The sequence below is a fragment of the Chelonoidis abingdonii genome, chromosome 1 (assembly GCF_003597395.2).
Source record: "Chelonoidis abingdonii isolate Lonesome George chromosome 1, CheloAbing_2.0, whole genome shotgun sequence".
Taxonomy (NCBI): Eukaryota; Metazoa; Chordata; order Testudines; family Testudinidae; genus Chelonoidis; species Chelonoidis abingdonii.
Window position 1 is genome coordinate 233,723,171 of NC_133769.1, and position 16,018 is coordinate 233,739,188.

At 43.6% G+C, this 16,018-nt stretch overlaps 1 protein-coding gene across 1 annotated transcript in view; it reads right to left on the reverse strand.

Annotated features, from left to right (window-relative positions):
* EGFL6 (EGF like domain multiple 6) overlaps positions 1–13,462 on the reverse strand; it is a 67,710-nt gene extending 54,248 nt beyond the window's left edge. Inside the window, exons 1-2 of the mRNA XM_032795914.2 lie at positions 13,383–13,462; positions 5,765–5,874 (exon numbers count right to left, since the gene is read on the reverse strand). Coding sequence (XP_032651805.1) covers positions 5,765–5,874; positions 13,383–13,462 — 190 coding nt within the window. The remainder of the gene's footprint in view (positions 1–5,764; positions 5,875–13,382) is intronic.
* Positions 13,463–16,018: the final 2,556 nt, after the last annotated feature.

Below are 16,018 nucleotides of genomic sequence, written 5' to 3' on the forward strand. Positions count from 1 at the left end.
GGGGAGAAGCCTGCTCCCTGCATAAAATAGTTTAAACTCAACTGTTCCCTGAGTGGTTCAGCCGTCAGGGTTAGGAGTGGATTCTGGCATCCTTGTTAATTTCACTCACAGTAGCTGGGGGGAGTGGGGAGGGTGTGTTTGACCATGGCAGGAATCCACATCTGTAAATACACCACAAAGCTCCTCATAGCCGAATTACTTTGGGTTCCTTTGTACTCACAGACTTTTAGTAGAATATTTGAGATAAGATGGAGGTAGAAGGAAAACTTGTTTACTCACAGCGAGGTAGAAGGAAAACTTGTTTACTTCACAGGCGGAGAAAAACAAAAAAGACCCAAGTAAAATACAAATTCCCGCCCTGAACTTTAACAATCCAGTTCTCTGAAATTGGTCTCCTTGGTCAGGCTGTTTGGTTACACGCTTTTCGCAAGGTAGAAAACTTAACGCGCTTACGCCATTACCGGATATCGTACTTATGACAGGCAGGGGCAGTCCTTGTCTGCCTCCGGGGATTCAGGGACTCTTGAGTACTAATATACAAACCAAATACAACAGGCATAAGCATTTGGCCGCACAGCTTAAATCCAGAGCTAATAAAAGCAGGTGGAAGGGGAAAACTCACTGTCACATTGGTTTCTCATCTTCTCCCTTCCCCTCCTCCAGCCAGGCTGCAGACAAGGCTCTGCATTGCTTTTCCCCTCCCCCCTCTCCGGCCCCCCAGCAGGGGTTCTCTTCTAGGCTCTAGCTTGCAGTAGGGACACTGGCTGAGATGCCTGCTGCTGCTGCCTGCATAAGAACAGTCTAAACTCAGCTGTTCCCTGCGCAGTTCAGCCCCCAGGATTAGAAACCGTTTCTGGCATCCTTGTTAATTTCACTCACAGTTGTTGTTGGGGGGCGGGGGGTAGCGGGTGACCATGGCAGGGGCAGTTCTTTTCTGCCCCTGGGATGAGGGGATCTCCTATACACAAAAAACACAATCAAAATCAGGAACCATTTCCAAGTTCAAATCTATCCCATGCCCTCCCCAGCAGAGCATCATGGTTGTGGTGTCCAAACTGCTTGCAGATCCTCTTTGAAATGTTACTGAACCGCGCAGGAAACGGCTGAGTTTAAACTGTTCTTATGCAGCAGGCAGGCTTCTCCCTTCCTCAGCCGGTCCCCTGCTCCCTGCTGCAAGCTAGAGGGAAGCTCCTGCAGCTACTGCTCAGTGCTAGGCAGGGAGAAAGCACGGAGCCTAGTGTCAGCAGCCTGGCTGGAGGAGGAGGGAAGACACAGAGAAAAATGTGACAGTGAGTTTTCACTTTTTCAGGCTTATTCCAATAGTAAAGTTTTATTACAGACAGTACTGGTAGTAGTAATAGCAGCTTTATTTTCTCTAGCTATGTCAGGCAGTGGGAGGGATCCATGAAGTACGTAGGAGAGGTGGGTTGCTTGCGATTGGACCATAAGGGTAAGAAATGTAAATTACTTTCACCCCTGCCGAAACCCAGAGCTCCCAGCTGCCTCTGCAGCTGGGAGCTCTGAGGGTGATTTAAAGGGCCCAGCCCCTAGCTTCAGCTGAATCCCTGAGCCCTTTAAATCCTGATTTAAAATCCCTGGGATTTAAAGGCCCCACACCCTCTGATAGAGGCCATGCCTCTTCTGGTTGAGGCCCCTCCCCCTCCACAGGACTCTGGAATACTGACAAGTCCTTTAAGTTACTTTCACCCCTGAGTACATGCTTCTGCTCATCCATTCGAAGAGTTTACTTGCTGTGGGGGAACAGGTGAATGGAAATATATAAGGCTGGTAGAAGCTTAGAAATTTGGAACTAAAATGTGCATCTCTCAGACTCATCTATATTCATTCATTATCATGAGTATTCATAAGTGCTGTATTAGAGATATTTAGCATTTTAAAACCCAAGATTCAGTTGTAATGTAAGATCTGAGCTTTTCTCCCTTTTCCTCTGAATTCCCCCTAGTTGTCCTTTGTCCATGCCTCTTCCTTCCTTTTTCTACCCACTCTGGAGTCCCGCTTATGAATATCTCCAGAGAGGCGCTCTCTCTCTAGAATACTGCTGAATTGTCTTCTTTTCTAAGCCATTCTAGATCAGCTTCAGGTCACTGTAGATAAGCAGAGTCAGACTCTCTGCCAATTGATTGAGACTCCATGCAGTTCCCTTGGAAATAAATCAGACTATGTGCCAGTTCAATCTCTATGTAATTTTCCTGATGTGTCTGAACACTTTCTAATTACGGGGTCTGACATGCCACCTGAGAATTGCAGTGATTGTCTGGCACAATGCCCATGTAGCACAATATCTTTCTGTAAACAGTAGTAAGATGTTTTAACATCTAATGGTAAAGCACACACGGTATTTAAAGTCTTCCCATATAGTATGAACATACTGGAGAAACTAATGATGTCAAGACAGCTTCAGATACACTTGTGCATCCTGGTGTGCAAAGGGCAAAAATCTAGGCCTGGATTCTAAATTATTATTTAGTAATGTATATCCCATCCCAAGCTGAGGGTTACATTTTTCTTTTAAAAGAATACCAAACAATTTGGCTAGATTTACTGGTGGGGAGAATTTATAATTACTCCTTCCATCAGCAAGGTCTTCCACACAAGGCTGAGTCACTCTAAGGAAGGTCAGGCCAAATAGCTCTAACTCCTGCCAGGAACTTTGTAGAAGCTCCCAGGTAGGAGGTGGGGGGCGGAGGGGACATCAGAGACGCAGGAACATATCTAGCCCATACTCTGTCAGGGGTAAGCAACCTTTCAGAAGTGGTGTACTGAATCTTCATTTATTCACTCTAATTTAAGGTTTCGTGTGCCAGTAATACATGTTAACTTCTTAGAAGGTCTCATTCTAGAAGTCTATAATATATAACTAAACTGTTGTATGTAAAGTAAATACGTTTTTTAAAATATTTAAGAAGCTTCATTTAAAATTAAATTATAATGCCGAGCCCCCCGAACCGGTGGCCAGAACCTGGGCAGTGTGAGTGCCACTGAAAATCAGCTCGCATGCTGCCTTCGGCACGCATGCCAGAGGTTGCCTACCCCTGCTCTAAGTGCTCTCTTCCTGTGTGGTGATACAGGTGTAAAAAAAACCTTTGCTTTGTCCTGTTCAAGGTGAAATATTGCCCACCTAATTCAGTGCCCCCAACCTACTTGCTAGGCTCACCTCTGGATTCTAGCCTCACCTTCATCTATAACTTTGCCTCTGGCTGGTACATGGTGGTTACTAAGTTGTGCTTTATTTCTTTTGCTCGGAAGAAACATAAAGCACAGTAGAGCGGATTATAAATTACAATACCTCTTCCACCTGGTAAGCCTGAACATATTTATGACTTTAAGCTTTTTAATTCACAACCCATTGTTATTAGCCAGTAGGTGGGTGCCCTTCTTTCTACTACTTCCAAATTGTTCTGAGGGCTTGGCACTTCTATACAAAACCTGCTCACATGAGCAAGAAATTCAGTGTGATTATGAACATCAGTATGTGCTACGCAGCATGCAAAAGACTTACTGAACCAGTACTTTAAAATATACCTGGACTTTAACTCTTTAATATTTCATGAACCATTATGGCTTAATTTCAGTGCATTCAATGCATCACTAAACATTGCAGAACTGGAAACCTGCCATCTTGATATTTTTGGTATCCATGAGCTAGTGGGTTGTAAGAATGTCAGCTTCTGCTGTTCAGGATCTAGATCTCTCCAATCTCCCTCTTTGTTAAAGCAATAAAAAGTAAGAGCAAAAATTTCAAATGTGTGTTCAATATTAAGCACCTAAAGTCTAGTTTTTTCTCCCCAGAGGTTTTGAGCACCAGACTACTTAAGGGCCTAAACAAGATCTAGATGCCTAACTTTGGACACCCAAGTTTGAAAAACTTGGCCTAAACCACTGTCCTGAGCAACAGTGCTAGTTATGAGTAGTCTGGGGGTTGTGGCTTTTTGTTTGGTAATTCAGGACTTAACTGATTTGTCACAAGTCTGTTGTAAAGCACTGGGGAAATAAGTGTTTCACAAGTCTCTTACCCTGCTACAGACCTGTTATTTTATTTTCCAGATGAGCTTATAAAATGGTATTTAGTAATCGAGAATCAGAGCATTGCATCTTGAACATGAGACCCTAAAATATTTTACAAAAGCAGATATTCTCCAGTATGACACATTTTCTTTTTTAAATTGAAGGCCTAATCGCGCAATGCATAGATACAAGTAACTCCTGCTGAAGTCAGTGGGATGTTGTTGTTATTAGTTATTTGCATTACCATAGCACCTAGGAGCCCTGGAGACAGGCACAAAGCTTATAGGATCTTGTCTCAATTCTCTTGTGTACCTGTATTACCAGTTAAAGCACATAGGAAAGCTACAATCTAGAATTTGCTAGAATTAGCACAATGGAATTTAGGTATCTTTTATTAAGGTCTTTAAAAATTTGTTAAACATTTTATTAAAATGGATTAATCCTTTGTGTTTAAATCACCTCGTACCTCAAATAATGAAGAATTTCACTGTACCTAAACTGACAAACCCTGAATGGAAAGTTGCACACTGTGAAATCAAATAAGTATATAAAAAAAAAAGATCCTCAACTGGCTGGAGGAGCTACTGCATCTTTATTTACAGTTTAGATTTACATCCTGGTTGACTCAAACCAGAAATCTGCCAGGTGAAGAATTTCAAGAACTTGTGAAAACTGGACACCAATAGAAGGTCATGTGAATGCTTTTGGGTGAAAAAAGTGACTAGTTGCATTTGCTCATCCAAATTACTTTTGCATAATGCCATATTTACCTCTGTGTATTCTTTAGCACCAGAACTAGAGTTATACAAACAATGCAAAATCATTAAGGAATCCCTTTGCTCAAGTTTTCTTAAAGAACAAAAAAACAAAAAAAACCACACACACTAGCATTGCTATCTGAAAAGCATATTAATAGTTATAAGGAGAAAAGGCTCTGGGGCATCTCTCCCTTTTAGACAGCAGTCTACTGATTTTTACAATTATACACTGAACCTTTATTAAACTTCGACAGATAGTCACCGCTAAGTTTATTGGCCAGCAGATGGACTTTAGGAGGAGTCAATTTCTCAGCTGCTCCAACATTTTATGAGTTCATTGTGCTTTGCCTAAATACAGCTGGGGAGAGATTTCATATTACCCTCTCCCTTGCATTTGTATGCCCTTAAGAGATTGGAAGCCTCTTAAAAGCCATTGATCCTTCATTAAACCAGCTCCCCAGGGACCAGAATACTGGCTGGCAACATAAGTTCTAGTCAGATGGACTTGTTGCTTGAATTTTAATCTCTTTTTAGATGGGTGAAAACTATTGCTTCCCAGAGAATCTGAAGATAAAGGCTGCTACTTAATGAAAAGCATCTGTCTGTAAACATAGTTTTAGTGACAACTGTCTGCATTTATGATTTCTTGGATATTGTTATAATTTTCGATGGCTATCTTGGTACAAGCATTATCCAGTTCTTATCTTTCAGTTTGCTATGCAGAAGGTCAGGCTAGATAATCCTAATGGTCCCTTATGGCCTTAAAAAGTTATGAATCTATTTTACTGGGTGCCTCTGTTTATCAAATTCTGCATTTTTAAAGAGATTCTCTCTAAAACTTATTTTCTTCATGCTCCTACAGTATATTGAGTCATCACTTGTTCTGCTTCCTATAACCTCTGGTGGGCCCATAAGGAGCCACATTATTAAAAGCTAAGTGCACAGTCATGAAGATGTCAATGGTTATTTGCTAACGTTACCTTCGCAGTGCCCTTTGTTCTTTCTCCAGCCATAGCAGCACTCGAACTTAGAACCGTAGCGACAAACCCCAGGCTGGTTCACACTCAGCAGCTGCCTGTGACCTCTTGAGCTGTGCACGAAGCATAACATTAGCTGCAGCAGAGGAACACACTTTAATCTACCATCACACTGCCTCCTTTGCACGTTTTAATCAAATTTTATCCACCGCCACACACTTTAATGTTGCTGACATGCGTCACTGAAGTAGTCAGTAGGGTTCATTGAAGGGATGCTAAGTTGGTGGTTTGGAGTTTTCAAACTGTAACTAACTTACAGCTTTTCTATTAAAATTGCAAAATAGAAAATAGGGCCAGATCCTGAGCTCATATAAGTCAGTGTAGCTTCACTGGAGTCGATGGGGTGATTCCACTTTGCATCACATGAAGTGGGCCACAGTGACTAATTCTACAATGCTAATGACCAAATTACAATACTTATGGAAAATCAGTGCTGCATAAATCCTGAGGTGATTACTATGCAGTGATGGTTTTTGGGGTCCCCCACCTGCCCATTAACCTGCCCTCAGCCCATCTGTTTTTCTCCTCCAACTCTTTTCCATAAGATCTCTTGCCATTCAGCCACCTATGCACAAAACTCAGTCCCTGACCTGAAATCCCATGCATCCATCCCCTTCTCCTTAATACACTTTCTTGACACAGTCTACAAATATTTGTCCTCCTTCAAAGAAAATGTTGCCTCATTAGAGAGAGTTCAGTAGCTGGAATTTCCAGGTGAAGGTGTGGGTATTAACAGGGCAATTTGTGGGAACATACAAGTCCTATACTGAAAATAAGACTCACGCATTTTTGTACTTCCTCTGATACATATTAAAGTCATAGCGTTATCTCCTGATGGTAGTGTCATTAATGCCTGTCACCCTGTATTGAGTTGTAATATAAAAAACTTTTTTTAGAGCAACTATGGAGTTACTATACTCATTACAGATTTCTAAGGCAGTCATCCTCACAGGAACCATTCACATAAATTAAGAAAAAAAGAATACTTCCAAAGACAGGGAATGATATTTCCCTCAGCAAAACTGCCTTCTCAAATGAACTGTCACCAAAGGCAGGCCAGCCAGGAGACAGGTCATCAGAAGGAATCCAAGAACTCAGTTATTGGCGGGCCTAAACAAAGTGTTGCATCTTGCCCTGTGGCAAAGACTTAGGGGTCTGATGGAGCTCTGTAACATCTATTTGACAGAGGTTTTTATAACATGCTCAGCACTATAGTAGCTGAGCGTCTTCCAGCAGTGCATTAACACAGGGACGCCCAGAGGATTCAGGGGGCCTGGGGTCTTCAGCGGTCTTCAGCGGTGGGAACGGAAGGACCCTCTGCCACTGAAGACCTGGAGTGGAAGAAGCTCCGGGGGCCCTGGCCTTGTGAGTTTTTTGGGGCCCCCAGAGCGAGTGAAGGACCCCACTCCGGGGCCCCTGCGAGGCCTGGGTTAAATGCCCCACTTGTGCCTCCTCCTACCCCCCGGGTGGCCCTGCATTAATGGATGTGACTCATCTCTCACGTAGTGTTTATTCTCTCATTCCTCTCCCCAAAGGAAGAAGCATGTGCAGTGAAGTGCCTTTGTCTGGTAGGGTGTGTCTTAAAATATAAATATACCTGTTGCTATATGTTTGTTAGAAAAGGCAAGATCAAAGAAATTTCTTGCTGATCCTTAGTTCTTGGAAGGTCATGTCAGGCTTCAATGAAACCTGCTACCATAATGGCTGTAGACGATACTGTAACCCACATACCACCTGCGTGTGGTGCTCTGTCCTCTCTAGTGTCACTGAGACCACTTAGCTAATGCTGTAGCAAACCCATTAATTTCTAAGGGCCATGTAGCTTTTAGCTCATGCAGTAGAGGCTCATGCACTAAGCTTCAGAGATCCCAGGTCTGATCCTGCCCACTGACGACTGGGGTCTGTCAGTGTTACAGTGCCACCTGTGGCTGGCTGACACCATTAACTTTACAAATGCATGTTAAAGTTTCTGATTTCATTCCAATAATCAGTTCATTGTTCCTAGCCTCTGAATTTGGGGCTGTTTGGGTTTTTTTGTTTTGTTTTTTTATTCAAAAAAGCTTTGCCTTTTCCTTTCTTTAACAAAAAAACTGAATCTATAGGTAGCACAGTGCACTGAATAGTTCTGGGGGAGTTCTGCACCACTGCACACCCGTAGAATTCATGTACTGGGGCAGAATTATTCCCCCCCCCCCCCCAAAAATACATTCTGCAGGAAAGTTGCTGCAGTTATGCCTTTTGTTCTCCAGGGCCACTGCGGTGCCAGAACAGAGCAGTTGTTCCCAAGCCAGCCACAACTGTGCACAGGGAAGAGAAGCTGCCTTCCTCACAGTGCCCCGCCCAGGAGGCATGAGATATTGGGGTGTGTGTGGACAGCATGGGACACATGGGGCTGCTTGGGGGTGTGTGTCACAGACTGGGGCAGGGGCTGAATTGGAGTGGGGGTGCAGGGTCACATGGGGTTGGTGAGAGGTGGGATGGCTGAGTAGGGGTGTAGACCACTTTGGGATAGGAAGGGGGGATGTAGGGACACATGGGGACTGGGGAAAATGTGTCTGACTGAATGAAAGAGGCTAGGGGACAACCAGGGTCTGCATGGTGGAGGATCCCTAACAATCCCTCCCTTTCCAAAAATAAAAACAAACCGAAAACCCTGTTCCATACTTCTCCTGCCCACATCCAACAACCGTCCAAGTTCACACCCAGGCTCCTTCCCAGAATTCTTTCCCTTTCCTTCAGCTCCTCCGTTACCCTGACTCAGCCAAGCCTTTGCACTGCTTCAGAGGGGTGAGGGAAATAAGTTTCTGTATTATAGTTTAGATGTATTACTCAGAATTCTGTATTAATATGACTAACAAGGAATCTGACAAAAAAAAAACATTTCCTGGATCTTTTTTGTTGTCGATATTATTACAGACATAGTTGCTGACAAGTATTTTGAAATAAATTACCAAAATAATTGAACCTGATGTGATTATATTGTTGTTTTGACAAATAAAATGTGCAGATGTAGTGGGGCAGACTCCCCCACTCCCTGTGAGAGTGGGCTGTGGCAGGCCAAGGCGCCTGCGCAGATGGGGAGCCAATCAGGGCCAGGCTCAGATGTATATAAAGGCTGCCCAGAGCAGGAGCAGTCAGTCTGTCCCAGGCCTTCGACAGGGGAAGGTCAGTCTCCAAGGGGGAGACTAGCACTGTGGACAGCGCAGTGCTGGGCAGGCTCAGGGAGGCTAGAAGGCTCAAGCCTATAGGCACCAGGCTGCAGGCCCTGAAAGGAAGGGCCTAGCAGGTGCAAGAGGCCGTAGGGGAAGTGGCCCGGGGAAAGAAAGAGGACAGCGAGGCTGACGCTAGAGGGTCCTTGGGCTGGGACCCAGAGTAGAGGGCAGGCCTGGGTCCCCCCCTTTCCTCCTTGCAGTACACCTAGCCATCAGCCGTAGGGAGCGGCCATTATAGACTACGCCCGATCCCTGACAAGAGGGGTTAGACATTGGAGTATGTGGTTGCACATGGTGGCTGGAGTGGAGGACTGCTGATCACCGATTCCCAGAAGGGGGTCCAGATGAACTAAGGGACACTGCTGGAGGGCAGTGGCCTCGAAGAGGATGCCGCCGAGCAGGGAGCAACGCGGGTCCAGCAACAGCAGAGGGCAGAACAATGGACGGGACACCACCAGGAGGGGGCGCTTCACTGGAATCGAGCTAATTCCTGAAGTCACCGGCAGGAGCGCCACGGGGGTGAGTCCCAACCCATTTACAGCAGAATTTTAAAATATTGTATGCAGAATTTTAACTTTTTGGTGTGGAATTCCTCCAGGAGTAACTGAGGAAGTGACCAATTAGTGTTAAAGATGATATGGGGGGGGGGGGGAAGTTGGCTCTCTTCTTACCCCAGACTATGTTGCTAACTTGTGACAGATACACCTGTAAATAATAGGTATGCTTTATGGTATGTGCTGTATACATACACTTAAGCACTGTGTCATTTGAAGCATGTTTGTTTTACACTGAGTTATGACCTCTCCTGAAAAACAAACAAACCTGCAAAAATCCCTGTCATTTATCTTCTGTTATTTGATTTAGTTGGGGTTGGTTCTGCTTTGAGCAAGGGGTTGAACTGGATGACCTCCTGAGGTCTCTTTCAACCCTAATCTATGATATTCCCAACTTTGCCCTAGCCAACTCTGATTATGAAACATGATGAAGCTTCAGCGAGAGTTCCTTCAGAACCCCAGAAGGAATTCTGGCTGAGTCAGCAAGAATTTGCCATCATGCCCTTCCTCCTCCTCCTCCCTTCCCCTCTCTTTACAGCATGGTTCTGTCTCAAAGGCACAACTGTAGCCCTGTGTTTTGTTTACCCTTTTAAATAACTGTAGACTGTTTTCATGCCCATCTCCCTCTAATCACTTTATACAAATCTAGTTCTTTTAAGTCTCTCCCTAATGACTAGCCATTCTTTTCAGCATGTTGCCATTTTGTCACTATTCTCTGAACTGTTTCCAATTCAAATATATATTTCTGGTAATGAAAGACCTAGAACTGAACACAGTATTTGAATGGATTGATCCTACTGTTCTTTTGCTGACAACACTCCCGTCTAAATCAATGGGAGTTTTTTCCTGAGTTAGTACTGCAGGACTAGGGCCTAGGGTGAAATCCTGGCCCCAATTAAATGAATGGAAGTTTTACCAGTATTTCATCCCTAATATGTGGAATAACCTGAACTTTAAAGAAAAGAACCATTTTCATCTGCTCCACAATATGATGCCTCTGAGCACACTACAAAAATCTTACCGATCTTTTCTTCTCGTCTTTCTTAACTCTCTGAAAGCTTGTTTCCTAACAATTTGACCTGTATGTTTCCTTTTGTTATCACTTCTTTCCAGGACTCTGCCTTTTCAGTGACTGATTAGTATTAACTTCAGTTTTTCAAAGCTGATTCTAACTTTGCTATTTCCTGTCCATATTTCTAAAAACTCTATAGAACACTTGGTATTTTGAGTCCCTTTAATTTAGTATCTTCTACAAAATCTATTTAACCCTTCCATCCAGATGTTTAAAGTCTGTTTTAATTAGAACAAGATGCAACTCTGATCTTGGCCAAAACCCATTGGGAACCACCACCAATCTGTCTTGTCATACCTATGCATGGACATGGAGCAAGCATCAGTCTTCAAATTTCCTGGTTTAATATTATATAATTGAGGTTTTAATACAACATAACACTGGTTCAGCTAAAAATCAAAGAAACATTTTCTGTTGAAATGCTTTCATTCTGCAATTTCAGGCCTGTGAAAAAGCTTGAAACACAAATGCATAAAACCTCAAGAACTAACTAACATGAACATAATGCTTGTTATGGATGCCCTGCTTGAACTGCAAAATGTGTGGGTTTTTTTTTTTTTTCTCCCTATATGAGCAGCTCTGGAGTTCATAAACTTGAGTCCCTGAGCAGTTCCTGAAAAACTGAGCACTTGACAGCTCTGAACATGCTGGAACAGCACACTTCCACTTGCTGAGAAGAAACATACCAGTTCATGACCCTAAGGCTAAATATCTTGAAAATGTCATCTCTAATTCCTATGAATGCTCCTTTTTAATAATTACTATTTTATTGTGGTCTTTATGGCTTCTTGCTTAACTCTGAATGTGAAGCCCTGGAAAAGTTTCTGATACTGAATAACTTTAATTCCCTCTCAAAATTGTATGCTGGATCTTACTTCGATGTTCTCCTTGTGGGATAAAAATGTTTAAAAACTTTAACAGATGGTTATTAAGAGTGTCTATTTCTACAAGCAAATTTTAGAGGAGGGCAATTTATAGCCTTCTGTATTTTGCTTACCTTCTTTGTATTCTTCTATAGCTCCTTGAGTTTGTTAGAGCCAAAGCCATCCCCACTGTAACCCCATTGACTTCAGTGGAGTTACTCCAGGGAAAGTTTAGTCTATAGTCTGTAAAATGGGGGGGGGGTCTTAATTTGTCTCTTCAGTAGTATTATACTTAGGGTGACCAGATGTCCTGATTTTATAGGGACAGTCCTGATATTTGGGGCTTTTTCTTATACAGGTGCCTATTCCCCCTCACCCCCATCCCAGTTTCACACTTGCTATCGGGTGAACCTAGTTATACTCAACTTTATAAAATCAGAGCTGCACCAACAAACAGTTCTTAATTTAACATACTGCACATCTGTCTGCACCTACTTACTGGAAAATGCTTGAAGGTTTGATTCATCCAAAGCTCTGGGGGAAAACACATGAAGATATAGATGCCTATGGAAAGTCTATTAAATCTTTGTCAGTCAAAGTACCATACAAGAACCTCTCCATTCAGGCAGAAACAGTATAAAGAGGAAAAGCTGATCACAGCAAACAGCTGCTTGCACTCAATCAAAGTTCAAGAGGATCATTGCCCTCCAGAATAAGCTGCTGCAACAGCTGCTGATTTAAAAAAAAAAAAAAAAAAAAACAGTTAAAGAAGGAAAAAGCAAAAGCAGGTGGTCAAACCTGAATTGAATAATACACATTAAAGTTAGTGATAGGCTTGAAACAAAACTCCAGGTCTGGCTACCCATGAAGCTGCAAATTCCTAACTAGAATCCACATTTCACCACCCCACCCTCACTATCTTTGTAATGGATCAACCTAAACCTCTAGATCCAAATGCTTCAAAACTTTGCAGTTTTAGGAATCTGATTCTGAAATATTCAGCTTGGGTCTCTCTAACTGCAATTCACATAATATGTGTTTTACACTTATACCTAGGTATCATGAGTGGTACATGTACATATATTTGTAATGCATTAACACACCCATAGCAATACACACATTCTATAATACATCCCCAACATAGATGATGTTAAATTGGATCATCATGTAGAGGAATAGGGGGAAAACTTAAATTAACATCCATTTGAGTAGAACTGGGAAAATACTGAAGAAAAAATTGCAAATATTCATTTAACAAAAAAATCACCAGCCTTTTGTATGGGTTTTCTGTGATCATTAGAACAAGATCATGTCTTGTTCTCATGAATGGTTGCACAAAGCAAAACAGTCTCACCAAGAGAGGTGGACAGGTGTCTGGGCAAATGTTCATAGGGAAAGTGTTTCTATCGCCACCTTGGTATCTCCGATTTCCCTCCTCTTAATTTTAAGAGATTCACTCACCCATCAGAGCAGAAACCCTGGGGTGCCCAATCACACATCCCCGACAGCGAACTGTCGAAGAGACAGCCAAAGCAAACAGCTGGCGGATGGGACAACCCATAGGGTGAAATATGTCCCAGGAAGCGTTCAGCAACCAGCTGAGACTAACCAACACATCTGTACCGCGCCCGTTCCCTGATCGCTGGCCAGCAGAAACAAAGGGCTGGGACTCGGCTGATGGACGGTTCGCACGACTTCTGCGCTAGTCACTGCAGAGAGCTTGCCCAGCTCTCGCCTGGGGTCTGAGCGCTCCATCGCTGGTTGAGACAGACAGACCACCCCCCAATTTCACCCTCCTCTGCCTGGCCCCCGTGCAATGCAGAGGAGAGCAGGGCCCTGGGCTGGTCCTGTTCTACTAACCTGGCGGTGTCGGCAAATCCGCGGGTAACAAAGGGCAGCAGGGTGGCTAGCAAAGCGCTGCAGCAGGCGATCGGCCCCATGTCTGAGCTGCACGGAGAAGCGGGGGGAGGGAGAGTGAGCACTATGCTGCTGCCTTTGTGGGTGTGATTTGCCTCCCCCTCCAGTGCCGGCTCGGGGCTCCGGAGCGAGGTTTAGCAGCAATCAGGGACAGCAAACCCCGGCGGCGGGCGGGTGAGCAGAGGAGGATTGCGGGGTGCTCCGCCAACAGGGACATCCACACCGCCCCCCCCCCACACCAAACCCTGCTAGTCGGGGATCTAGTTAAATAAGACACGGGTAGGTTGGGGGCGGGTCACTCGCTTCCATGGGGGGCCTACCTACAGGAACAGACAGGCTGGGCTTTGCACGCTGCTGACGCTTCAAAGTAAGTGACATACAGTGACCACTGAGTGTGGGATGTGGGGAAAGGTGGGCCCAGCTTGGCCCCAGCCAACCCATTAATTAACGCTCCCCGCCCCAACCTACCGCAAAGCGAGAAAAGAAATTCAGCGTTACCCAGAATCTTGCTTGCAGATAACGATCCCGAGAGGAGGGGAAGGAAGAGAAAGACAGGCTTGTTTAACACAACTTCTCCTGTGAAGTGGAGGCTGCTGGCACCTAATCCAGGGGATAAAACAAGGGTGACACTGACAAGTCCTGACAAACCCCCGCCTTCAGAAGTGGTTAATCATGGATTGTTAGCGATGGCCAGTACAAATTCCCATAAACATTTCCACGCCTTTTGTGCTGGCTTTCTGCAAACAGGGATTGATTTTAGTGGTGCAAACATGAAGGAAAGTGAATTTCAGGCATAAGTGTATTTACAAACCAAGAGTTTCATGTTTGCATTTGTGAGTATTCTCTCCTCCAGCTGCTCCTGACCCCCCTGCCGTGGCAAACATTTATTGTTATTTAACATATTTAGTATGGCAGTGCCTAAGAGCAGCCAAGAACGGGACTCCCTTGTGCTGGACACTGTACAGACAGAGCGGGAGATGGTCCCTGCCCGAAGGGCATGCGCGTTCATTCTTAACACATCCCACCAGGGGTGCTGGGACAATTTATATAATAGTGTGCTGAGACTGTAAACCCCTGTATATAATGGAAACCACTTCAGATAGGGGGCACAGCAGCACCCCCAGTTCTAGCACCTAGGTATCTACATATTTCCATTCTCTTTTCCGGATAACTTTGGAGATAAGCTGTTGAACTTTCTAGGGAATCTTGGCATTTGTTATGTATCTAGTATTCTCCTGAGGCATTTTTTCTTCCAAAGACGGTTAGACATGCGTCTATACCTTTGGTAGATTTCCAGCTTTCACATTCCTATATTAAGTTGGAAATAACATTTAAGTTAAAGAGTGAGAGTTTGGTCTTTAAACTGTAGATTTTCAGTGACCAAGTCTTGTTTAAGCTAATGAAACCAACTGCCACCTTGCCAATTCACGACATTATTTCCTTCTGGACATCCCCCTGGTCTTCAGTGCTACTGCCAAGATATGAGAATTGACTCACCCCGGTATTCCTTTGCATTCTAACAATGCCTGAGTTCCGAGCTGGTGGAGTTCTCAGATGTATTTATTTTTCATAGCTATTAACCCTTTCTTTTGTGATACTTTCAATCTTGACTTGCACGTTGGCTGAATAGTCACTCAGAAAAGCTATATTGTCAGCAAAATGTAATCTTCTAGTGTCCTATTGCTGACTCATGCAATGCCTGTTTTGCATTGATCTAGGCTCTCTCTTATAATGAGGTCAATGGTAATTCCGAACAGGAAGAGGAATGTATCCTTGTTTGACACCAGTGTCTGTGTTAAACCATCAACATTCTGTGTAAATAAAAAGGTTTGCATCAAATAAATACCCAATTCCATCTTCTATTTTCTCTTTCTTATAGAAACAAACACAAGACCCCAAACATTGGCTAATCACTGGATGTCAAAGGGACTTAACACAGAGGACAGGCAAAGAGCAGTCCAGAATAGACAGGGATGGCAGAGCCTTATTTGTGCCCTAATGTAGCATTTGGATCTGGCAGCATGGGAAGGATTCGGATTCAGTTTTCTCACCAGCAATATCTGGGCCTGGGTTTGGTCAGCGAACAGAAAAAAAGGGGCAAAATTTCAATCTATTTATAGCTATGCAAATGCAGAGTTACAACAGTATGTATCTTGAGTAACTGACGCCAGAATCTGATTAGATGCAATGTAACTTATCTGAGTAACCACAACAGATCAAACTTTACCATACTATACCAAGTATGTGCAATGCTGTTCACAAACAATTCAGAAAGGTAAAGTATTCTCAAAAAAATGTGTGAAATACAGTCATATGACAAATTCAAAATCTGCTATGAAATTTCCAGAGCTGAAAAACCCTCCCATAGATTTGTGGAGTAATTTATTCTTTGCAGATTATTCACCCATTTCTAATCACAATAATGAATCTGACTCAATAGAGAGCAGGCAAAGCTGTGCCTTAAGGAACCTTGTCTAGTAAAAATACTTTGCTCCTGTGTAACACCTTCCGTTCAATGATATCTTAGCTTTTTATAAACAAAGAAGGCTGGCAACACCCTTGTGAGCTAGGTAAGAAGC